Here is a 26,622-nt window from a genome sequence, read left to right as displayed (position 1 = left end):
TCAGGGTGCCCCTGAGGTTAGAAATAACCTCCTGAAGATTGTAAATATGATTTACGGAAAAGGGGAAGTACCTTGCGATTTCAGAAAAAAAAGCTTAATTAAACCACTATATAAGACAGGTGTTAAGTGAGTGACTGTGGTATTTATCTAAGCTTTAGTCTGGTCTTTGTAGACAGTAAATTACTTAGTAACACGATGATCTTTAGACTGAGAGATGCTATAGACAAGTGTATGAGACAAGAACAGTTTGGTCTTAGAAAGTACTTAGTAAGGCAGCTTAATGCCACAGTGAGTTCTATTAGTTGTACAGAATCCAGAAAAAGTAGTGATCCAAAAAGTCGTCACACCTAACAGTCTCCTTTTCCGAGAGTGACTCGAACTTTGATCTTCCTTCTCAGAAGAAAGGATGGTTATTTTAGTAAAACTGTTGCTGTGAATTTCCAAAATCTGGTTAACGTCGTCGTCCACCGGTGACTGTCCGAAATTCCTTTTTCCTGCTTGGATTCAATTAGCTTTGCGAATCAGTAGCTTTGCGAATCATATATTTCAGTCTTATGCAAGCTTTGATATCAAATGTTAGGTTAGGTTAAATTAAGTTATAAATCTTAGAAATAGGTTAAAAAGCTAACTTAGATTAAACCATCAGACTTTGCATAAAACTAAATAAGTTGACTGGCAACGCTGAAAAATACCAAGGAGAAAAAATGTATGTCGGATATTTACCATGCTCTTGTCTATTGCTCACGCGATGTTTTTCAAGAGCCCAAATACTGATAGTAATGTCTCTTCAAAATATACAGTACTGTATCTGGATGCACGAATTTAATTTTCATTTTTTCGTGGAGAAAGATAATTTTGTTTCAACTTGGCTTTTTGAACACATTTTTCTGGTCCGGTCTCAGCTGTGCCATTCATAAATAGAATAACCTTGTTTTGTATATACTAGTTATAATCTTAAAATTGTGGGAACTGGTACATTTTTTTTGCTGATTTGGTTATATTGGATTTTTCGAAAAAAAGTTAATTAGATTCATCCCAAAACAAAAATAAATTCTTCGTTAGCCCGGCCGAACCACTTTGGTTTTCCCTTAACGAACTGCTGTCTCAATAATTAATGTATTGTTAATTAATTGGTGTTCAAGATGTATGTTCTTCTATCAAAAATTAATTAATGTTTTTTTTTCGGTTAAAGTAAAGAGAGAAGTTGAAAGTTTTGACCTACTGAAGTTTCGTTTTCCTAGTTTATGCATCATATTTTTAAAAAGCTCCTCCAAATACACTGGCTGTTGTTGTTTTCCCATGGCTCTAGAATTATGAAAATATAGCTCTTGACTGAAAACATAAAACAGTATAAGGAGCAGATTAATCCTTAATTAGCCAACAGAAATAAAGTTTGTAAAGCTCAGCATAGTCTTTTGCCCGCCATGGAATTCTCTAATAAACATTTTTAGGTCTCAATTCTCTAGTAATTCTCAATTCTCAATTCTGCTAGTTTATCACAAAGTTTGGTCTTCTAACGCTTGTATTTAAGAGTCCTCCGTCTAAAAGCAAACACCAATCTGCTGGTTATTTGTTTTCAGCAAGATATATCGGTATATTCATTTTGCAAATAGTTAGGGACTATGTGTCGGTCTTTTAGGAGGGTGTGAGTAGTATATAACTGTGACAGCGGAGATTATCACATTCAGAAAATGTTTCTGATGGATATCTAACTAAATACTTGTTTTTCTTTCTGTTTTTTTTTCTTTCCTATGCTATAAGTTGTAATGCTTGCGTAATTCTAAATTGAGAAAATCTCGATGAGATCTTTGTATCTTAAAACAGTAAAATTTTGCGCTACTACCGAAGAAAAAGTGACCAACTCCTGATCTGGTATTTGACGTTTCTTCAGTTCCTTTGGTGTAATTATAAGGCAATATTAGCATAGTAATAAGCACTGGGTCTCAGTTTCTGAAACTAACAAATTTGCTAAGTTAATGACAGAAAACAATATCGGCAAGATCGGTCGAACGCTAGATCGAATTAGTGATATTATTTGACGCTAGCACCATTTTCCAGTCCCTGTTTCTGAAGTTGCTAGAAATTTTATTTTATCATTCATTAGGTTACTATTTATTTATATTCCTGGATAATCCTCTCAATACCATGTATATAAAACAATGAGTTATGTCTTCTTGCTTACTTTCTGTAGTACATTTTTAAAGTAACTGGGTATCCTGTGGTTATTTTCTTCTATTTTTATTTTGTTTCGTTTTTATTACTTTATTTTTGTTTGTCTTCTCCGTTAGATGTTTTTCAAGTTTTGTTTCGAGTCTTTTGTTGCGAAACAATGCGAAACACTATAGACAGTGGTCTATAGTCGAACAATAAAAAACAACTTTTTTTTGCGGTAAAGGGATGGTGTGATTAAATTCCCCTTTCCAGGTACGTACGCAGGAATGTGTTTTGGGGTACACAAATCTTTCAAAATCTTTATTCTGTGAGAGGTGTAAGAAGACTATGTGAAAATAAAATCAAATCATGGGATTTTTATTTTATTTTTTTTGGGGGGGGAGGCTGGATCCCACCCCCTGCGTACGTGCCATCGTACGTCTCCTGCTCAACATTTGGTTTCATCAATTGTGTTTCATCTGTTGAAAAAAAATTCGTTATTGCCGTACCAAAGCAAGGTTATATGAGGCAAGCCCGGCAGTAAAATGTGTCTGTTTACTTCACATAAATTACATACCTTTTCAGGCGCAGAATTCTCACCGTGATATAAAAGAAGCACAACTTCAAAAATAGAATAACAATGTCAATAGAAGCTGGAAATGGTAGTTTCATGATATTTAAGAGAGAAGAAGAGACTCAGCGACACCCAATGTGATACCAATGGCTGATATTAGGTAGTAGACATTAATCTGGAAAACAGATTTGCATTATTTGTCTGATAACAGTTGAGGAACATTGGGTCTCTTGGATCTAAACAGGGGGATGAGAAACTTGATTGAAAGCTGAAATTTAATTAAATGTGTTTGACTGGCAATTATCTATTGCTATTTTATCATATTATTTGCTGCTGTTAGCATCGTTCTGTGATATTCTCCCTCTAAAGATTTTTTTACTTTTGGAGTTATACTAGAGATTAGGTAGAGGCTATCAATTTTGGTGTCACGGATATTTAACAAAAATTTCTTACTTAGAAATTTGTTCTTAGAAAATTTTTCTTACTTAAAGACTGAGGACAAATTTTTACAAGCTATTCTTGAATTAAATCCTAATATCGGTAAAGGGTGAATTTGCCGTTTATCCTTGAGTTAATTCACATTATTTGATTTCAAGACCCCTCTGTTTAACGAATAGAAATCTTAAAAGCCGCCCATTAAAACTAAAATGTAAAACAACTAGTATAATAGTTCTTGGGATTTTACAATTATTTGCTAAATTATTTATGTGAACTCGTTCTTTGTCTTTCAGTCAGGAAAATGATATATTTAATAAAATAAATTTCGTTTTGCTGATAGAAATTTAAAGCCTGATAGAATGTTTATGAAGGGAACCTAAAGGGGATATAAGAAAGGGGGAACTAAAGGAGACATAAGCTAAACATTAGTGACAATTTTAAAATTTGATTGCTTGTTTGCCTATTTATAGATAGTTGATCAGTTAGACCAGAATAATGTAACTTTGCTTACGCTTCAAATTTTTCAATATTTAAAATTTCTTCTTTGACTAAAGAAAAGATTTAAGTAATTGCAAACGTTAAGATAAAATGTACTTTAGATATAACTCACAAGCTTGCATGGGTTGCATTTCTATTATGAAGTAAAACTAAAAGCAGAACAACATATAAGAGGCTTAAAAATACTTCTATATGTAAAACTGACAAAGGAATGTCATTTTATAAAACAATCAATAACAATTTTGAAAACACCTATTTATATTTTGGGCCATATTATATGGACCAAATAATTTCTTATGTGAAAATGAAAAGACTGTGAACTGAAGGTCAGTACAAGCGTAAAAAAGCTTTAATTTTTCCCGGACACAAGGGACACTTTTTTTCGTATATTGAAGTCAAGTGCTGTTCTTTGAAAAAAATTAATTTGATTGAATATCTTCGTGAAATTTGCGGATGCCCAACTGTAGAAACATATTCAAGATGCGGACGGACAAAGGAGTATCTCTAGTGAGTAAATATGTTCTATTCTATATTAAGAAGCGATTAGATTACAGAAAATGGTCCTTATGCGCTCAAAAACTCTTCCAACTCCTTAAGCCCCATATAACTTATCATTTAATATAATTTCCATCCATTCCTTCCTTATATACCACATCCAAAAAATTCTTTCCTCAGTTTAATGAATTCCTTACAAACAAACAATTAATTATCTTACGGAATTCCTTCTTTTACTTTCTTACATTCGACTCATTATCTAGTTTTCTCATAAATATACATCCTTAATATATATATAAATCTTTGACGAATCAGACGGAGAATCCTTATTCAGGAGTTTTAGAAAGGAGATAGGGTATTTAGCTTTATGAGAAATATTGTTTTTTCGAATATACAGTTTTTATGGCACTTGGTATTTAACAAGTGACATATAGTGTTTGCAATTTCTGTCCATCAGTCTATCTCTGTTTGTTAGTCGGTCCCAGTCTTGCTAGCTTAGGCTCCTCCAGATAATCTAGGACGATGAAAGTTGGTAGGTGTATCAGGAACCAGACCAAATTGAATTAGAAATAGTCGCTTCCCCAATTCGACCATCTGGGGCTTGGATCAGGCGAACCAGATAGTTGAGAAGAATTTAGTTTTTCGATTAAACAAAGGATTGTTGTTCTTAGGTTTGGCTTGCTGGTCTAGTGGCGTGATTCTCGTTTAAGGTGCGAGAGGTCTTCGGTTCGAATGCAGGCCTACCCCAATTTTTACTTGAGGAAGATCTGGAACGAGATACATGATTAATTTAACGACCGCTAAAGTTAGCAGGCGTATCAGGGACCGGACCAGATTAAATTTAAAATAGTCGCTTCCCCGATTCGACCATCTGGGGAGGGGGGGGGGAGTGAACCAAATAGTTGAGAAAAGTTTGCTTTGTCGATAAGAGAAATGATCGTTTTTCATACGTGTGGCTTGCTGGTAGCATGATTCATGTTTAGGGTGCGAGAGGTCTCAGGTTCCAATCCAGGCCCACTCCAATTTTTAAATATAAATAAATAAATAACTTTTCCCCACGCCTCTCAATACAAAATTTATATACAACTGACACCTTTTTAAAAGAAAAATGTTATGGCAGGGCGAAGAGCGGATCGACTGCGGCATGATTTCCATTTAAAGTCGTCCTACGTTAAAGGTCTCGAGATATGGTATGTTTATGTTTAGGCTATTGGAGAAGGCTTCCAGTGATTTCATCTTTTCGACTGGGAATGGTAGTTTGTTCCAGATCCTGATGACCCGGGGTATGAACGAATGTTGGTAAGAATTAGATCTTGCAATCTTCATCTTCACGGGCTCCAATTGCAGACTGTGCGATCTTGTGTTGCTTTGGGGAGTTATTTGAACAAGCTTGTCTTTTACGTTCCCAAAATTCTCATGAACTATCTTGAAGAGGGTTTTTAAGTCTAAGATCGTTCTTCTTGTCTCAAGTTTATGGAGAGTGAGCCTTCTTAGAGCTTTGTCATACGGAAGGTTTCTGAATCCTTGAAGTCCTTTTACAAAGCGTTTCTGGACCCGTTCTATTCTGTCAATATCCTTTTTGAGATATAGCGACCAGATGAGATGAGGCGTATTCAAGCTGTGGCCTGACGTAGCTTGTGTATGCTAAGATCTTTGAGTGATTGTCAAGGTATCGTAGGGAGTGACTGAGTAGCCAGAGAGTATTCGACGCTTTACGCACAACCAGGCCGATATGCTTTTCTGGTTTGAGGTCCAAGCTCAGAATTACACCTAGGTCCTTTTCACTGGTAGATTTTGTCAGGTCGATACCTTTCATTTTGTATGTGTACATTGGATTTTGGCGGCCAAGATGGACGACAGAGCAATTTGCTAAATTTGGTGAAAGTTGCCATTCTTTGAGCTTCTCTGTCAGGGCGTCCAAGTCGCTTTGGATTTGTGATGATGCACTAGCTTCTCCCAGGAGCTTCGTATCGTCTGCAAACAGGCCGAAGTCGGTTTGGGAAATGGCATTTATGCAAATGTCTATGTACATGACGAACAAGACTGGGCCGAGAACACTACCTTGTGGGACGCCACTGGTTGCATCTGTCCATGTGGATAGTGTGTCTGCAACCTTGACTGCTATTTTTCTATCATTCAAGTACGCTGAGAGTCAATTTTTTAGCTGTCCCTGGATTCCATAGACTCAAGGCAGTGGATGAGTTTTCGCAAGGATATTCGGTCGAAGGCCTTAAGTAGATCGATTAGGATAATATCTATTGGAATCCCACGGTCAAGGGTAGACTGGATGTAGTCGTGTATCACTACTAGTTCGGAAACAGTAGAACGATTTTTACGGAAGCCATGCTGATGATCTGAGATGAGGTTGTTCAATTCGAGGTGCGAGTTTAACTTTTCCGCTATGACCCTTTCCATGATTTTCAGGAAAGGTGAAGTAAGGCTGATTGGGCGATAATTCTCCGGGTCACTCCGTTTCCCTTTTCCTTTGAAAATAGGTGTTACATGGGATAGCTTCCAGGAAGTAGGAAACTTGCATTGCTCGAATGAGATTTGGAAAAGTATTGCCATTGGTTCACATAGCTCGTCTCTCACTTCTTTCAGGATGAAGGACGGGATGCCATCAGGATTGAGTGCTTTTGACGCTTTCATGCCCTTCATTGCTCTTAGAACACTTCCTGGCGTGAAGCCAATGCTGTGGAGCTCGCTTCCTGGGTGTGAGTCTTGGAGTTGAGGTAAATAGCCATTGTCAATAGTGAACGCACTGGCGAAGAATTTTACAAGAGCATTCGCCTTATCTAGGCTAGTGCTATGGACCACATCACCTCGATCTATTAGTGTTGGTAGTTTCTGTTGCTGACCTAGCTTGCGTTTGCACAGGTTGTAGAAATCGCTTTTTGTTCTTATTTTCTGAAATTCTTCTCGTTCGCAATCTTTGTTGTAGTTTCTGATAGCTTTTCTACATTTTGAGCTGAGTTTCTGAAGCTTGGTGAGTCTACTTATGCTTCCAGAGGCTTCGTAATCTCTATATGACTTCCTCCGGTCCCTGATGAGCTTTCTTATGTGCTTGGGAAGGAATATCCTTTTTCCAATGTGTTTTTTGTTCCTGAAAGGTGTGGTTTGAGTGACGGTTCGGTGATGTATGCCATAGCAAACTTCCCAGGCTTCGGCGATTGGTAGGTTTTACACAAGGTTTTCCCAATCGGTATGCTCTAGTATTATTTTGAGTTTTGTTATGTCTGTTTTATGGAAGTTTAATTTAAAAGTGGGTCCATCATCCTGTGTACGAATTTTGAGTTGTTCAGCACGGACTTGGCAGTGGACAGCATGTTAGTGGTCACTTGTAACGGGGTTAACGACTGTTTTTGTAACGAGCAGGTCTACCATGGGTGTGTTGAATACAACTTCCAAAGTATTGGTTTGACGCGTAGGCTTCTCATCCTGAAGGAATGATTTTTCCAATCCATTTCAGGTATGTTTAGGTCTCCGCATATCACTACGGATTTAAATTTGTTACAGATATTCTCCAGGTAGGCAGAAAATTCACGATCTGCTGTCAGTGCCTCTCTCGGCTTCTTATAAGTTGCTGTTGACCGGTACACGGCTACAATTGCCAGGCGAGAACCATTGCTAGAAGTTGGCATAACACAAGTTATGGCGTCTATTGTCTTATTAGAGAAACTACTGTGCTCGTATATGTGTAAGTTTTCCCTTGAAAGTATTGCCACTCCACTTCCCTGTGGTTTTGCCGTGTTATCCTTCCTAAAAACCTCATATTCTGGTATTCCAAATCTAGTCGATAGTATTTTTTCATGAAACCAAGTTTCAGAAATGCAGATTACATCGTATCGAGAGTTTTCGTAGAGGAATGCTTGAAGCTCGCCGAACTTTCCAACCATACTGTGTGAGTTAAAAACTAGTAAGTTTATCTCTTTTGGCTGTTTGGCTATTGTCTCACATTCGCATTACGCAGTTTGGGAGCAATGGCTCCCACCAGAAGACTGTGCTGCTCTTTCATCTTTGTTTCTCCTGAATTCCGCTCGTTTCTGAATCTGCATGCGTGTCAAGTCAGGGTTAATGTATATGTTTTTTCGTATTTCATCATCGCTGGATGTCCTGAGTACTGGAGCTCCCTTCACTATTTGTTGGCGCTTTTTAAGGCTATCTGGGCTGCTGCGTTTTAGTTTGACCAGCATTAGTTTCGGTTTTCTTCCAAGGGGAGCTTTACCGATACGAACTGTTTCCAGGATTTCGGTGTCCGTCAAGCGAGCTCCAAGGTCGTGGTCTTCACAAAGCTTAACAACTTTTTCGGCGTCCGTACAGCCATCATTTTCTGGTAGCCCTGCAACAACAAAGTTGAAACGTTTCTCATCGCGTTGCTTCCTTTCTCTCTCTGCAAGAATTAGCATATCGATGGCCGGCTCTTGGATCAGAGCCCTGCTTTGACTTACTTGTCTATTTGGCCTTGGTGCCATTGTGGGACCTTGGTCTGCCACGGAATCTCGTAGTCTCAGGAGTAGTTTTGATACGTTCCTTTTCGAGCAGCTTGTACACTCGTACTTAAACAATTGTGAGTTGTTGTCAAGCTGCTTAATCGCTAGGAATAGATCTGCGTGCAATGATCTGCATCCAGCGTGCTCCCATTCTGAGCAGAAAAAGCACTGCAACGAGGAGCAATGTTCTGCCACTTTGTGACAGTACGAGCAGTCGCCAGTTTTATATTGCTGGGATGTGGAAGTTGACTGAGAAGAATCCAAGCCTGTGAATACTGAAATCGGAGTCCCTGGTGGATGAGTGACCGAGCGTCCATCGGCTGGTGTTAAAGTGGATTTGTTTTGTACTGGAGTGCTTTTGGGGGTGCCAGATTTATATTTGCATTTCTGACAGAGCCACTTTCCCTTCAGTTTTTCCATTGTATCTTTGTTGTAAGTTACTGAGGCACAATTAAAGTGAAACCAGCTGCAGCACTCTCTGCACTCAATTCCACCCTGAGCTCTTGTAACGTTCTTTTTGCATTTAGGACAATTATTTGCCATGGTTCACGGTCTTATCAAGAAGCCGACAGATGTCAACTCCTCACGGGGTTTTTAAAACTTAGGAGGGGGTATTTCGGACCTGTGGGAAGTGCAGATACCCGAATCGTCTATCCCCAGCAGTTGAAGGATGGATATCCAGCCGGTACCAATACGGCCCTTCGTGTTCGTTATCGCTCTCTTCTGCACAGGTTTTTCCGAATATAAGAGATAAACGACTTAATGAAAGGTTTCTCCAAATGTAGAATATAAACAACTCAGTGCACTTAATTTGCGGACTTTTGGAAAACAGGTAAAACTGTTTACTTGAAGAAGATTCGAAACTAGATACATGATCAATATAGCGATCGCTGAAAGCTGGTAGGCGTATCAGGGACCAGACCAGATTAAATTTGAAATAGTCACTTCCCCGATTTGACCATCTTGGGGGGGGGGGTGTAAGGGCGGTTAATTCGGAAAAATTTGAAAAAATTAGGTTTTTTAACTTATGAACGGGTGATCAGATCTTAATGAAATTTGATATTTAGAAGGACTTTGTTTCTCAGTTAATTCATTGTGTTGTAATACAATATGCCGGATGCGATTTTTTGACATTTGTCGTCTTTATGCCATTCTAGTGTTTTTTCTATTCCCCTTTCTAGTTGTATTTCTGTGGTAGCTCCTTGCAGTTAATACAACCATCGCACTCACAGTTGCCAGAAACAAAGACCAAAAAAAAAAAAAAAAATCTAAGAATGCTCATTTTCGTATTTTTCCTAAAAGACCTTTACTAGACTGATCACTGGGTCAGTCTAGAAAACAAATATTGTTTATTGCAGCTTTGGTTAATATATTTTACTGTAATTTTTTGTGCTCAAACTTTTGTTAATACTTTCTTCTGAGCGTTATTTCTCATCTCTTATTTTTAAGCAGACATTTAACCTTCCCTCATGCCTTCACTGGAAAAACCAAAACAAGAAAGAACATGAGCCATGTAGTTCCAATGTCCTTGAATCACCTGAATTTTGGCTGATTTTTTTTTGCAACTGTTGGATGTGTGGTATGTATTTTTTGTTGCATTTTTTGTTTTTGAGTTTTCGGTAATACTTAATTCCGAGAATCATGTCTCATCTCTTATTCTTAAACTGGTATTTAGCCGACCTTTATTCTATTATTGATAACAAAATTGCTACGCTGATAACAAGAAGCTTGTGCGTCAAAAAATGGTAATCTATTTAAATGAAAACTAGTTACCACTAACAAATAAAAAAAGATAACACAGGTTTTGATTAAAACATACAGATTTTTTTTTACTGAATGTCAAAAAGCCAAAAGTTCAACCTTTCTAATCTCACGGGTTGATTATTCCTACTTCGAATATCCACATGACAAAGATGCTCTCTTATTTCTGGCTAAAATCTTCTTGGATTACTTCTGGTTTACTCTCTAGCCAAAATTTTGGCTATAAATAAAAATTAAATAAAGTAGGTTGTGATAAAAACATATTCATAAATTTATTAGATTGTAAAACTATCATAGAGGTTGTGTTTGATAAGGAAAAACACAGTTCTTCAATTTTGTGTCTACGTTTGACTATCATTTTAAAATAGAAGTTTTTTCTTTACTCTTATTATAACAGCATTACTGCTTTCACTTATTAAGTTTGGCTTAACTAAGTTTAACTAGTATTTATGTTATTAGTAATAACCCTTAATAGTTTGACCATTCGTTTCGCTTATGCCAGCCCCGAAGAAGTTAGGGTAATCATCAATTTTAAAACTGTATTGAAAGAAGGACGAACTTGATACACTACTGTTAAGAGGGGGAGGGGTTATTGTTAATAATATTACATGGGGGTTTGTTGATAATAAAACAATATGGGAGGTTCAACTTAAAATAACGTTATGGGAATTAAACGAGTGAAAGATTAAGATCCTACAGGGGTTAAACAAGTGAGAGATCAAGCAAGAGGGACGCTGTTGCTAATGCCCTATCTTCTCAGTAGTATAATCATCTTGGGGGTGGATGGGTCTTGCTCTATCGCATAGATTCCCTATAAAGCATTTCTAAAGACCACGGGAATTATGCCTGGCATCTGGATTCGTAAACAAAGATGATAAAATCACAAATAATAATTTATTTCGGCACTTACATACAAATTGTACAGTAGATGTAATGCAACAAATTGAGCACTGAAACATGGATAAACTCAGGCTTAGGTACAAATAAATATTGTCTTAAATTCCTACCCAGGCTAGCTTTTCACTTCCACCTATCTAGAAATTGACTGCCAAATTTCTTAAGTCTTTTTGTATATATTCACTAGTTATGGGATGTTTGACCTCCCTGTAAACCAGGATCTCACAACTTTGCAATTTCGTTATGGAACATATATTCAGCATTTAATTAACGTCTGCTTGTGATGTCGATTATGAACTTTGCTGGAGTCACGAAGTAGTGATAGAGTATAAGATTTATTTGACGCATACTCAAATTTATCGAACCTATATTCAGCATATAATTAGCCTTTGCTTTTGAAGTCGGTTAGGAACTTTGCTGGAGTCACTAAGTAGTCAAATACTATTTTTTTGGCACTTGGTATTCACCAAGTGCCAAAAAAAATGTCAAAAGTGCCAAAAGTGCCAAGTGACAGTTAATTCGGAAAAATAAGAAAAATTAAGTGTTTTTAACTTACAAACGGGCGATCGGATCTTAATGAAATTTAATATTTAGATTGATATTGTGTCTTAAAGGTCTTATTATAAATCCCGACTGTATCCGGTGACATTGGGGGGAGTTGGAGGGGAACCTAAAATCTTGGAAAACGCTTAGTGGAGTGATCGGGATGAAACTTGGTGGAAAAATAAGCCAATGTCCTAGATACGTGATTGACATAACCAGAACGGATCTGCTCTCTTTGAGGGAGTTGGGGAGGAGGGTTAACTTTGAAAAATTAGAAAGAATGAGGTATTTTTAACTTGCGAATGATTGATCGGATCTTAATGAAATATCATATTTAGAAGGACCTCGTAACTCAGATGTCATATTTGATATCTCTACCGGATCCAGTGTCTTTGGGGGGGGGGCTGAAACCTTGGAAAACACTTAAAGCGGAAAGAACAAGATTAAATTTTGTGGGAAGAATAAGCCAAAGTCTAAGATACATGACTGACATAACCGGACTGGATCCTCTGTTTTTGGGGGAGTCGGAGTGGGGGGGGGGTATTAGTAATTTGGAAATATTAGAAAAAATGAAGTATTTTCAACTTACGAACGGGTGATCAGATCTTAATGAAATTTGATATTTAGAAGGATCTTGTGCTTTAGAAATCTTATTTGAAATCCTAACCAGATCCGGTAGTATTAGGGGGGAGATGTGGGGGGAAGCCTAAAATCTTGAAAAACGTGGAAATTGAGGTATCTTTATCTTACGAATGGGTGATAGGATCTTAATGAAACCTAATATATAGAAAGATCTTATGTCTCAAAACCTCCATTTTCAATTCGAATAGGATTCGGTGACATAATGGGCTGGGTGGGGGAAACAGAAATCTTGGACACCGGAAATCTTGGAAAACACTTAGAGCGGAGAGATCGGGATGAAACTTGATGGGAAGAATATGCAAAAGTTCTTGAAACGTGATTGACATAACTGGAATGAATTTTATCTCTTTGGGGGGGGGGGTAGGGGATGGTTTAATTCGGAAAATTAGAAAAATTGAGTTATTTTTAACTTAAGAACGGGTGACTGGATCTTAAAAGGACCTCGTGTCTCAGAGCTCTTATTTTGAACCCCGATTGGATCCAGTGATACTGGGGAGTTGGAGGGAGAAACAGGAATTCTTGGAAAACACTTAGATTGGAGAGATCTGGATGAAACTTCGTGGGAAGAATAAGCACAAGTCCTAGATACATGATTGACATAATCGGACTGAATCCGCTTTCTTTGGGGCAGTTGGGGGGGGGGGTGTCAATTCGGAAAAATTAAAAAAATTGAGGTATATTTAACCTGAGAACGGGTGAAAGGATGCTTATGAAGTTTAATATTTAGAAGGAACTCATGTCTCAGAGGTCTTATTTTAAATCCTGACCAGATCCGGTGACTAGGGGGAGGAGTCGGAAGAGGAAACCGGAAATCTTGGAAAATGCTTAGAGTAAAGAGATCAGGATGAAACTTGGTGGTTAGAATAAGCAAATGTAGATACGTCACTGACGTAACTGGACTGGATCTGCTCTCTTTGGAGGAGTTAGGGGGAAGGGATCCAGTGCTTTGGTGAGTTCAGCGCTTTTGGGTGTGCTAGGACGATGTTAATTGGTATGCGTGTCAGGGGCCTGCTCAAATTGAGTTGATAAAGCTGTTTCCCCCGATTCGACCATCTGAAATGAGAGGAAAAATTTGAAAAAAATGAGCTATTTTTAAATTACGAGTGGGTGATCGTATCCTAATGAATTTTGATATTTAGAAGGACCTTGTGTTTCAGAGCTCATATTTTAAATCACGACCGACATTAAGCCTATAATATTCCTTTTAAATTCATCTGTTGATCCATTGAATTTCGCTTGAGCTTATGCCATATGAGCTCTTTGCTCTTCCGATCTCGTCATAAGTGCTATGTGTGCTCTTAGCTCTTGTTTTTATCATGCTTTTTGTCTGATTACTTTTTAGATAATTTTTGGCTAAATTTTTGCTATTGAGGCTTCGAATTGCAAAGTAACAATTTTCAAACTCATAGATTGTAGGGGAATCAAACTGTTTTTTGTTCTTTTAGGGAAGTAGAAGGGTTGTTTATTGATTTTTCTTGTTGATTTCTTGGCTCGGGAGAGTTGAAGGATTCTTTGGAGCTTGGGGAAGTCAAACATTTTCATGTTTTACCTCCATTGTTTGAAAGCCATGTCCTCAAGACGATAGAGAATTCATTGCATTATTGTCTCCTTCCAAGATACCCAGTCCTTTGGTTTTGCTTTTGATACTGTTATATCATGGTATTGTTCTTCACTGGTGACCACTTTTGTTTCAAACGTACTTTTTCTGTTCTTAATTGGGTATATTATTAAGTCCATGGCCTCTCGCAATGTTTGCCTTTAGGGCTGATTCACTTGTTCTGACCTTTTGTCACCGGGAGTATGTATAGCTTTTTTAATTCATCAAATAATGTTGGGGTAGCATGTCGTCTGGGAATCATTTTGAGGGTAAGAGTTAAGATTGTATCGGGAAAAAATTATGGTTTTTGTGGAAATCGTATAGTCCGATTTCTCCCCAATTTTCGCTTGAAGATGAATCCCTATCTTTGCGTTTTTGCGTGATGGTGGTTCTATCTTTGCAAGTAATCATATTTGTCATCGTTAGAAATTTGTGGAATTTTTCCTCATCACTCCTATTCTCAAAATAACCTTGTTTGAAATTAAAAGGTCTAAGTTCCCTCAGTCTTGATTGCGGAGATTTATTTTTATTATCGTAAGAATCCAATGTTGTTGGGTATTGGGTCCATGTTTCTGTGAATTTCGCCCTTTTTATGTGACAAATATGTGTTTTATAGGTGTTATTAAGATTTAGGGTTTACGAATTTAAATGTAATGTTGGTGTCATATTTTTTTATTATTCTATAAGGTAAAAAATATTGGTCAGAGAGCTTTTTGCCGTCGGCTTCCGTTTCATTTTTTAAGTAAACACAATCTCCTATTTGAATAATAAGTTCTCTCTTAATATTTAGGATGTTTTCGGCTTCTTGTTTTATCTTTGATTTTTCGATTTCTTGTTTTACAAGTTTCTAAGTCTTTCTCATTCTTTTGATAAATTCTTGTTTATAATCTACGGAATCATTAGAGTATTGTATTGACTTCATAATCTCATCTTACGGGATTCGAAAATCTTGTCCGAATAGTATATAAAATGAGTTATCACGTGTAGCTGGGGAGACAACTGTATTAATCGCATTTGTTAAATAGGGCATGGTTTCATGTCAATCTCTTCTATTTTCTTTTGTGTAAATTCTTAAAATATTAGAAAATTGTTTGCATCTCTTTTCAATTTTACCAGTTACATGTTTCACAACTATTCGCGTAATCCTTCAATTTTGTTAAGGCTAAAGTAACGAAAAATTACTGCTTAGTTTATGGAAGGTTTTATTTATTCCTAAATCTATTTAGTCCTAATTTATTTATTCTTTCAGGATGATGTCCACACCCTTGCAAGATACCGGTCCAAATGGAGGCACCATGTAGCATCACTCTCGACGCCGGAAGCATTTCGGCAGGAGCATTAAGTCAAGTTAAGTCAAGTCACAATTCTGTACAATATTTTTTCATCTAAGTCATAATAGAAATTTGTCAATTTCTTTTTTGAAAGTTATCAGGGCATTAGGTAGCTCTTCGTCGTATAGAAAATGATCTATTAGGGCAGCACAGATTTTATCTTTCTTATGACCTATTTTTATATTATTTAATGAAAGTAGACTGTCTTTGCATTCTTCCTTGATAGGATTGTCGGTTTTTATTTTTTATTTATTTTTTGGGTAATATTTTGGTTTTATTGCGTTAACTTCTTCGGTTTCATTTTCCAAAGGGATTGCGTTTTTTCCTTTAAGATATTCGAATTCATAATCTAAATCTTGAATTTTTTGGATCCATCGTGCAAGTATCCCCGTCGGCTTTTTGAAAGTCTGTAGATATTGAAGGCTTTTATGATCTAAACTTAGTTTAAATTATGTTCCCAATAGATACAGTCGAAATTTATCTAGTTGGTGTATAATTGACAATAATTCAAGCTGGGTAGCTGAGTAATTACTTTCTCCAGGATTTAGGGTACGAGAAGCGTACGTTATCTTTTTCTTCTCCGTTTATTATTTGGGATTTGATTGCCCCAATTCCCTTGGTTGAGGCATCCGATGTAACTACGAATTTTCCTGTTTAGAAATCTGGTAATGATCAGATAGATTCTGAAATAAGTGTTTTTTTTGGTAATCTAAGGAATCTTGAGCTTTTATTGACCAAGTAATTTTTTGTGAATTTGCTTGGATAAGGTCAGTTAGTGGTTTTGCTTCCTGTGAGTAATTCCTTATGAATCTCCCAAAATAGCTCATTAATCCTAGAATTTCTCTCAATTGTTTAATAGTTTGAGGGTTTTTGAGATTTTTAACTGATTTTATTTTTCAGGGTCTGGGGAAATTTGTCCTTGTGTCAAAACTAATTTTTTGTTTGTATGAAGAAAAATTATGTTTTCTGGTCTTCATTTTAAATTTCCTTCTCCAAATTTTTCAAATACTTTTGCTGAGGTTACTAAATGGTCTTCTGAATTATTATCCATACAAATGACGTCTTCAACAAAATAAATTATGTTATTTAGATCTCTTAACAATAATGCACTTTCACAATAATTGCACTACATATTGCACTTGAACTCGTTTTTAGTCCAAAAGGTACTCTTAAATATTCATAAGAGCCACACTCTGTTTTGGAGAACGCAGTTTTAAATACTTCATTCTGAGCTATTTTAACTTGATGGTAATCTTGTGTTGAATCTAGGGTAGTAAATATTTTATTCTTATTTGAAATGTGATCTAGAATTTCATCTATTCTAGGTAGAGGAAATTTGTCACTAACTTATGTTTGTTTAGTGCTCTATAATCTACTATTAACTTAAGATCATTATTTTTTTGGGGGACCAAAATAACGGGTGCAGAATAAGGACTTTTGCTTGGTCCTATGATCTCATTTCTTTCTTATAAAAAAAAAAATTAGCAACACATTCATATGATCCAGCTGCTTTTCTATCGATGTTGGAAATTTTTAGTGTTGAAATTGTTAGTGTTGAAATTGTTAGTGTTTCACTAACAATTTCTCCATTATCAAAGAAATTTCGCTTCAATTCTCCATATTTTCCATATCTCTTTGGACCATATAATATCAGGTTGTGGGCACCAGTTGCCTTACACTCTAATGTCACAGACCCATCTTCTTTTGCCACAATCTTAGGGCTCCTTTCAGGATTAACTGGAAATTTGACTAAAATTGGACAACCTCATTTCTTTCTTAAAAAAAGTAGCAACACATTCATATGATCCAGCTTCTTTTCTATCGATGTTTGAAATTGTTAGTGTTTCGCTAAAAATTTCTCCATTATGAAAAAAATTTCGCTTCCATTCTTTATATTTTCCATAACTCTCTTTGGACCATATATAGTATCAGGTTGTTGGGCACCAGTTGCCTTACACTCCAATTTTAAAGATCCATCTTCTTTTACCACAATCATAGTGCTCCTTTCAGGATTAACTGGAAACTGAAATAAAATTGGACAACCAACTGCTTTATAAAACTTTATTTATATCCTATCAAACCAAAAAGGGGCGCAAATCCCCTAAATGAAAGATCATAATGGTAGGGGAAAAAAGGGAAAAGTGAAGAAAATCTGTGAACAAAAATAAGTACTTTTTACAATCATAAGAACAAAATCAAAAGATCCATAACGTAACACAATCAACATAGAAAAGATATAAGATATAAATCATAATAATCATAACTCTATCATTAAATCATTAAATAGAGAACACCCATTATGATTAAGTTTACTGTTGAAATTACATGTCGATATCCCCAAACAGAATACAATTTACGCACAAACAAAAGGCTAGGTCATCAGCACTGTTTTGCTTATTTATGACCTCAAAGTAAGCAATACCCAAAGTATATACTAAATATAACTAAATCTAAATGTAATCTTAGCTGTTTCTTCGGGCTTAAATCAACAAAAGTTGACATTTTGACAAAAACAAAGCTTCTAGAAAATCCTCTCAAATTTTAGCCCGCCTGCAAACCCATAGAAATTGAGTGAGCAAACTGTTATCTCACCCTTGAAATTTTTTTTGAACCTCTTTTAACTGTACCCCCTCATAGAAGGAAACCTTGTGACCTTCGATAACCTTGTTATCTATCTCCTTTTAAATCTAATACCCACAAACTACAGTCGCTCGAAATCTGTTTTGAAATTGATTTGTCCTGACTTTCAACAATCGATCCTATTGGTTTCTTTAAGTGGAATATTATATACATATATTTGTTCTCATTTCTTTCTAGCTTCTACATTTTATTTATTAGCCATTCTTTATGCTTATATGGGATACGATAGGGCTGTTTTGCCTCTGGTAATCCCGTAGTTTGGATTGCATGTTTGTAAAATGGGAAAAGTCCCATGTCGTCTTCAGATGTTGAAAAAACATCTTTAATTTCCCACAGTAGGTTGCATAATTTTTGTTTCAATGAGGTGACAGTTATGTGGTTTAGATCAAATTTCTGAAGAAATTAATTTCTTTCACGTCCAGATCATGTCTGGTTACACTCAACAGGTTGGGGCATATATTACTCATTTGCCGTTTAATATAATTGGGCGATTTGTGATATACGAATGCATTTATCCCATTTACCGTTGCCCCTGAATCTAAAAGGGCTGAGAAATGAATATTTTGCTACCCTAAAATCCTTAAATATCGGTAACATTTTATTGTTTGCTGCACATAAAAATTGTTTGATCACTGTTGGGGACCTTTAAAAATGTCTGCCGCCAAATTTTGGTCCTACGAGTTATGGAGGCTTGTATCGTTTCCCTGGGGTTCCCAGATGTTAGGTGTAGAAATTTGATTTGATCTACTTTGGTTAGTTTGATTACTATTTGAAGTGGAATTGTTATATTGTTCCTGTCGGCTGGTATAACTACCTCTTGTATTCCAGTTCCAACCATTATTAGGTTGTTTTGTTCTCCCGTGATACTGATGTGTATTGCTTTGGAAGTTTTGTTTGGATTTTAGCAATTACCTCTTGTCAAGAAAGTTTGCCCTCGATTACCATTTGTTGTGTACCCTTTATAGTTTGTCCCCCCTGGACAAACGGCTGCTCGTCCCTCTAAAATTGGGGTGATAATTGTCGTTCACACAACAGTTCCTGGCTATATGGCCTAATCGATTACAGCTTTAACACTTTATTGGTTGGTTACTGGTTGGTGATCTCAATTGATAATTGGGGGCAAAACGTATTTGTCTTGGAGTCTTCGGGTTTCGATTTTGATTTCGAACGGGTTCTGGTGATGATTCTCTAGAGAACAATCGTGGAGAAGAATCTCCTGATTTTATAGGGGTTTTATTTTCTACAGTATTTATCGATAATTTAACCATGTTTTTGTTTATTCAGTGAACTTGTGTCAATGAATCTTTTTTGCAGGGCTTGTTGCAATAACTCTATTGAGTGAATTGTTCTAGTGGCTTCTTTGCTTATGGTATTTTCGATTTGTTTCAAAAATATTGGTGCCTGTCCTTTCAATCTTAGGAGTAGCATTTATTAAACACTTTCAAGTCAATTTTTGTCATCTCAAAAAATTGAGCGACTTTGGTATTGAATTGATCAACATCCGTATCTCCTTCATATTCTGGTAATGATTTTGTAATTTCTACTGAAGTTGCAATTAATTTTCACTTCTTTTTGTAAATTTTACTGAAATTTTATTTTAATTTTTAAATATTTGAATTATTTGGGATAGGGTATGCGTGTATAAAGAAAAACAAATAAAAATTACACGGCACTAAAAACCAAAAAAAAGTAAATAATCATAATTTTCTACGTCAGTCGGCGCCTAGTTGACAGTTCCTCTAATTGTCTTTCTTTAGAAGGAAGTGCCAGCTGTTGCTGCAGGGGGGGAGGGTATTTATTTGCAATGTCACTAGGGGGTTTAATTCTATGAATGATGCTGGGAGTTTTCCTTGAGTCTTGGGAGCTTAACGTTGGTATAAAATAAGGGATATTCTAATCAAGATTGTTTCATGGGAGCCAAATAGTTGAGGAATTATAATGGAAAGACTTTGTTGATGATCCTCAATGAAATGGGAGACAGAATCATCTCAGCGATGTGGGTCTCCTAAGTTTTGTTGATCCCCTTGAGAGCCTGATTCTTCTGTAGTTTTCTTCGTCAATGATTGTTGCATTTCATTTTAGTAGTAATTAATTTTATTTTTACACCAAATGTTATCCAACAAATTGTTATTTGGTTGTTATTTTGTTTAATCCAAAGGTTTAATCCACTTTTATTAGTTTTTTGTCAATGCTTAAATTAAACGTACTATTGGAGTGGATTGGTGTTTTACGACGCTAAATGGATTTAAAAATATACTTTTGTTCCCTGGTATCTGAAAGTTTTAAGTGTTGCAATGAATCTTTACTGATAATTCCTCGTAGATTTGTTATGTTTGATACATCTGAAGAACTAACACATGTTGAACCTGGCAACTTTGTGGGTTTATAAGAACGTTTTTGTCCCCGTGCTTGTGAAATTACGTTTTTATTCATCGCCTATGTTTTTTAAGCTTACCATTTGATTTTACGCACAGTTTCATATTATATTTATTCATACTTTTCAGGTTTTCTGATTACTCTGCCTGATTTAGTGGTAATTTTTTCTGGTTTTGCTTGAGGATTCTCTTTCTTTGGTTTTGCCAGCGATATGAGGTCAAATTTCTTTTACTGCTTCTTTAGGAGTTTTTGACCTTTAATTACGCTTACTTTACGTGTGCTGTCGCGGATTGCGGCTTCGATCATTCTAAGTCCTTAAGTTCTTCTCGGTCTGACTCACTGTCAGTTTTTGAAGAACTGATGTTTGACGATTTAGTATTGAGGTCTTTGGAAGAAGAAATTTGAGATTTTGGTGTTGACCCTCCTTGTCCTGTGAAAATTTCCTCTCCCCTGGAAGTAGATTTCTCCTGTTTGATTTTCTTCCTGTTGAGATTGTTGAGATTCTTCCTGTTGATTTTTTATACGGGGGGGATAAGAGACTTTTAGAAATTGGAGAAGAGTCGAATGTTTTCTTGGGATGCATGCCTTCATTGTTTGAAAGCCATGTTCTCAGGAGGATGGGTGATTCTTTGCCTCATAGTTTTTTTTCAGGGTATCCAATCTTTGGGTTTGGCTTTGGATACTGTTTTGTCATGGTATCGTTTTTCATGCATCTGAGGATTTGCTGCAAACAAGCTTTGTCTAGTTTAGTGGGATAATTTGTTATATCCATTGCTAAAAGCAGTCTTCTTTTGTGGCTGATTGGGGTTTTCCAATCTTTGGTGACCTGCAGTAATGATATCCTTGTTTAACTCATCATGTAATGTTAAGGGTCTGTCTATAGGTGTTGTAGGCAATACTATGTCGTCTGGGATTGGTTTTGGAGGATAAGGGGTTGAGATTCTCTCGGGAAAAAAATTGAGATTTTATGGAAATGGTATACTCTAGTTCTTCTGAACTTTCACTTGAAGATGAATCGCTTACTTTGCCTTAGTACCGTTGGGGTTATATTTTTGGGAGTAATCATATTTGTCATTGTTAGGAATTCGTGGAAATCTTCCTTTTCGCTATCATTCTCGAAATACCTTTGTTTAAAGTTAAAAAGTTTCAGTTCCCTTAATCTTGATTGTGGTGGTTTATCCACATCGTCTGAGGAATCAGACGTTGTGAGACGTGCAACTCCTGCTTCTGTAAATTCTGCTTTTTTATGCATTCTAACCTGGCAAGGTAAGTTTTTCAGAGTTTGGGTTTAAGATTTTAAATGGAATGCGGTTATTATATTTTTATTATTCTCCACGGTCCAGAATATTGATCAGAGAGCTTGTTGCCGTCAGATTTTACTCTATTTTTCAATAAAAACAACCTCCAACTTGAAAGTTAAGTTCTCCCTTATTTTGGAAGTTACTTGAAAGTTAAGTTTCCATAATTTGGCTTCCTATTTGTATGCTGGAGATACTTTTTCAACAATTTTAAACCTGAAAAAAAAATCTCATTTTTGGTTTAAGTTTATATCTTCTCAAGTCTACCTGAAATATAAAACAATATCACTCCAAAAATTCAATCTATACTTTGTGGCAGCCTGGATACGCTAAAAATCTTTTGATTTACTGGAATTGTAAGAGCAAAAGTAGTAGCCCAGAAAGTTTCAAATTGATATTCCCAATCGTTCAATATATTACTGAAGTTTCTTATTGGCAGCCATACACGAAGTGACTTTTGAACCAACATTTAGTTTTAAGAAATAATTAGCTGATTCGATACTTGTGGGGGTTTGACATACCAAAAATCTCTAAATACACAGCTGCTGGGCCGTTCCTCTATGCTGAACAAAATTGCAGTCTCAAAATTTTGATCACATGGGTTCGGAAAATGAATGGGCTTGGTAGGAATTGGAAAAGGACACTAAAACTTTTAATATTGAATTGAATTAGCTCCTTTAAATGTTTCAGTGACATTTTTAGCTATTATAAAGTGGCTCTACCAATGATATGGCTTATATGCCCTTTTAGAAACCTACATGCATATAGCTTTTCGTTCATTTCTCCCCCTAAATGTTCCCTAGAAGTTTCATCTTGATACACTAGCGTCGTTAGCTACAGTCGCTGTGGTGAATGTATTAATAGTATGTGTATTGCTTTTTGGTGACTTGAACATCATTCCTATCAAGTCCTGGAAGTTTCAACTTAATACAATTAACCATTACTATGACATTGCTGATATATTATTTTGATAACCTGACTATTTTTACATTTTTGTGATTTTATCTTAAAGCTCTCCGCCTTACCATTATTTACGATAGAGGTAGTAGTTGAAGTAGCAGCATCAGTAGAAGTAACAGTTGTATATGCAGCAGCGGTACTAGTATTAGTAGTCTTATGCACACATTGTCTGTTAGTCAATTAATATTCCTTTTTAAGTATTTTTTGAAAGTTCCAACTTGGTATTCAAATCCATTCTCGAGATGGGTTCTTTTGACAATGTCCAGCCACATAGTGTGTTTCGATTTAGTTCAAATTTCTCCTGATTATTCTAAATGTAGTTCTGTGGTTTTGGAAGTAGCAATAGTAGTGGTGGTAGTTGTAGTGATTTAGTAGCGTATAAATATCACCTTTGGTCAATTAATCGTCTCCCTTATCATTTCCTCAAATGAATATACTCAGACTTTCCTTAAGCATTGTTCAGGCTTACGTATAAAAAAAATTAAACTGTACGCGTATAATCCTTATTCACCACGCCCGTTCAAAACTGGTAAAATCTTACAAAAAATATTTTTAATTATGACACCAGAAAAATTTACCCAGAAAATTCAAACCTTGAAAATGTGTGACTGTGAGAATCTGAATGTTGTTTTGGCTTGTACAACTGTCACTTTACTTCTCGAGCAGAGTCGGAAACGTAAGACTAATGAAGAAAAACTGATAGCAAAGAAAAAGAAACACTCAAAGAGTGTTTTTGGAGCAGCTATGCGCCAGAGGCATGGTCAATATTTTAACTGGTTTTCTGAAATAACTCTATTAAAAGATTTAGATCTCCTTCAACAGTGGAATCGCATGAAAAAATCCCAGTACAATAATCTCCTTGGGCTCCTCTCAGAACATCATCTCATGGTTAAACAGGTCACCCGGATGCAAAAACCTATCAGCACTGGTGAAATATTGTGTCTCACATTAAGGTATGTAAACTTTGATAATGTCTCAAGACCATGACTGACTTTAAATACTAACTGTTGTTTGAAATGGGTATCTAGGTGATTTATATGATGCTAGATTAATCTCTTAAATCTAATACCTTAAATCTACATTAATAAGGATTAATACTTTAAATCTCTTCTGCTCAATTATTTCTAATTCAGCCAACATTTGACACCACAGTTTTGCTTGATAGCTAAAGAGGTAAGAGTGACAAGTATATTATAAAAAGAAACAAGCATTTTCAAGATGTATTTTACTTTTTTGTCATAACAATTTTGTGAAATTTTATATCTCAATGATGTTACTAAGCTTTGAAACATACTTTTTGTATTTTAGTGATATGTGAATTTACAGCCAAAAATTATAAGGGTTTCACAGCAAGAAAAACCTCCACAAAGCACTTTCTGTCTAAAAATTATTTATGATTGACTTTGGGCTTGCGATTTTTTAATATCCACATGCAATTTCTACATCTTACATTGAAGAATATTTTTATATTTTTTCAGAACACACCCAACTATGCTAACAAATATGCTTACTAATTTTAGAGGAATATGCCCTTTATACTGATTAATGTTGGTATATTGTACAAACATTTGGCCTATTTAGCAAAACATAATTAAACAGGATTAACTCCTATTCTTTTTAGGTACTTGGGTGAAGGTCATAGTTTGAGTTCCTTATCTACTGCTTTCCAGGTTGGAAAGTCTACAGCATCAAGCATAATAAAAGACACTTTGTGTGCAATTGTTGAAGTCCTGGAAGCAAAATACCCGAAATTCCCAACCAAAGAAGATTTTATCAAGATTAGTGAAGGTTTTTGGACTAGATGGAATTTTCCAAACTGTGTTGGATCAATTGATGGCAAACATATAGAGATCCAGGCACCATACAAAAGTGGATCAGAGTTCTATAATTATAAAAACTATTTCTCAGTGGTACTCTTTGCAGTATGTGATGCACACTACCGTTTTATCTATGTTGACATTGGAAGCTATGGAAGTGAGGGTGATGCTGGCATATATGCCTCTTCAACATTTGGAAAAGAACTGAATGAGAATAAGTTAGACTTACCTGAACCACAGCCCCTTCTGAATATGAACCCACAATCATTTAAGTTTCCATACATGTTTATAAGAGATGAAGCTTTTCCCCTAAAACCTAACATAGCACGTCCTTTTGGAGGTAAGAACCTGTCAGCTATGGAACAAACATACAACTATCGTTTGTCTAGAGCAAGGAGAGTAATAGAGAATGCTTTTGGAATTCTGAGTTCCAAGTGGAGAGTTTTTAGAGCCCCTATACTTTTGAAACCAACCACAGTAAGTACCTTGATCAAAGCTGCATGTTGCTTGCATAACTACCTCATAACAGATGACATTACAACCGGTGTCAGATCATATGCCACGGCAACAGATATGGACTCTAATGACCTAGAAAACGGATCTTGGAGGGAGGAACAGCCGTTGAGAAATATGAGGGACATTACTAACCGTATCACTTCGAATAGAGCTAGTGAATTAGCTATCAAACAGCGTAAATATCTGGGGAAATACTTCTCTTCTGAGAAAGGACGTGTGCTCTGGCAAGAAGAGCATATAAATAAGGGGTATTTTGATAGTGCTTGACTGATTTTGCTTGTAGCAATACTGTATAATTTTACCCCATTGTGATGAATATTATCCAAAGATTAATGATGATAACAGTGAAAAATATTGACAATGATCACAATTGGCATGAGTTATTAAAGTTACTACCACTTAGCAAACAGTTAACAAAGAAATCTCTTGAGTTTGTGTTTTTGTATTCTGTTTATTTTTTATTTCTTTTTTACACCTGTCATCCATATAATCTGCTACAATTAATAAATATAAAACTATTAAGAGAAAAAAGTACCGAGTTTATTGGTTATTTTAAATATGACAAGAAGCTCACAAAGTAGAAATAAAAATTAAACATTTGGAAAATGTTCCATTTCATGTTCATAAAAAATATCATTTATTTTTTTTTCAATTTCCACTTGTTTTCTCAATGGAAGCGCTCTTAATTTTGCAGAAACAAGTTCACCCACTAGACTTGCTCTATATTTTGATGTGTTAACTTTGGAAGACTTATTCAGAAAGTTTTCGGTGGATGCTGCTAATCTGTCAATAGCAGAAGATGAGGGTGATGAAGGTTCAAACATCTTTTTCTTTTTGAAGCCACTGTCTCCACTCAATTCATTTTTAGATTGTTTACTTGATTGTCTTTCTGGTGTCGGGTTTTCAATAATGTTCTGTGATATAAATTTCCTTGTCGGTGTAGTTGTCTTTATAATTTGATCAATATTAAAAAATGGATCATTTTGAATAGTCTCTTGGTCAGGCAGGTCACAAACATAAGAACAAGAAGGTGGCTCTTCTACTAAATCATTACCTATGACCACAGTGTCACATATATCCATATTACAACTTGAAGAAACACTATCATCATCCTCAAAAGACGGAAAACCAATTTTACTTGACATACGTTTCTGGGCTACATTTCTCTCCTGTAGATATTGGCCCATAAAATCCATATCTTTCATGCAGAGACACATTTCTTCTCCATCTTTCCTTGGGTCTCCACTTTTTTACTTTCTTGTCCTTCTCTCTTCCATAAACTTTCTCTTTAAAGAAGCCCACAGCTTGAGGCAATCATTAGATGTAAAGAGAAAACATTACTATAATTAACAGATTTTTTAATGGTGCCCATAACATACGAATATTTGAAGATGTCAGTGTTTTTATTTTTGACAGCATTCCCAAATGCACGGCTCATTTGTCAGGTAAAATTTGAAATAATGTCTTTTCACAAAAGCAACTATAGTAAGCAGACAAGATAAAAGAGGAAATACAATTCTTTTATTAAATCATGATTGTAGATAAAAGATTTAGTAGGTTCAGCTTTTTTTCAGGCAATAGTTCTTAATCCTGGACAC

General features: G+C 35.8%; 2 protein-coding genes across 6 annotated transcripts in view; one reads left to right on the top strand and one right to left on the bottom strand.

The window, feature by feature from the left end:
* The window catches only part of LOC136043144 (uncharacterized), a 91,276-nt gene extending 65,047 nt beyond the window's left edge, over positions 1-26,229 (top strand). For 3 of the 5 annotated variants that reach the window (XM_065728079.1, XM_065728076.1, XM_065728080.1), the window contains 4 exons: positions 2,737-2,885; positions 10,099-10,225; positions 15,336-23,644; positions 24,313-26,229. In XM_065728079.1, the coding sequence (XP_065584151.1) occupies positions 23,250-23,644; positions 24,313-25,291 (1,374 nt within the window). In that variant the 5' untranslated portion in view covers positions 2,737-2,885; positions 10,099-10,225; positions 15,336-23,249 and the 3' untranslated portion in view covers positions 25,292-26,229. Of the gene's footprint in view, positions 1-2,736; positions 2,886-10,095; positions 10,226-15,335; positions 23,645-24,312 lie in introns of all 5 variants that reach the window. The other 2 variants (XM_065728077.1, XM_065728078.1) reach the window with 2 other exon arrangements.
* Positions 5,724-6,188, bottom strand: LOC136043138 (uncharacterized). Its single transcript, XM_065728069.1, has one exon. The coding sequence runs from the start codon at positions 6,186-6,188 to the stop codon at positions 5,724-5,726; it is 465 nt and encodes a 154-aa protein (XP_065584141.1).
* Positions 26,230-26,622: the final 393 nt, after the last annotated feature.

This window comes from Artemia franciscana, unplaced genomic scaffold (assembly GCF_032884065.1).
Source record: "Artemia franciscana unplaced genomic scaffold, ASM3288406v1 Scaffold_320, whole genome shotgun sequence".
NCBI lineage: Eukaryota > Metazoa > Arthropoda > Branchiopoda > Anostraca > Artemiidae > Artemia > Artemia franciscana.
Note: the sequence above shows the minus strand (reverse complement) of the source record. Positions and strands in the feature narration are given on the sequence as shown.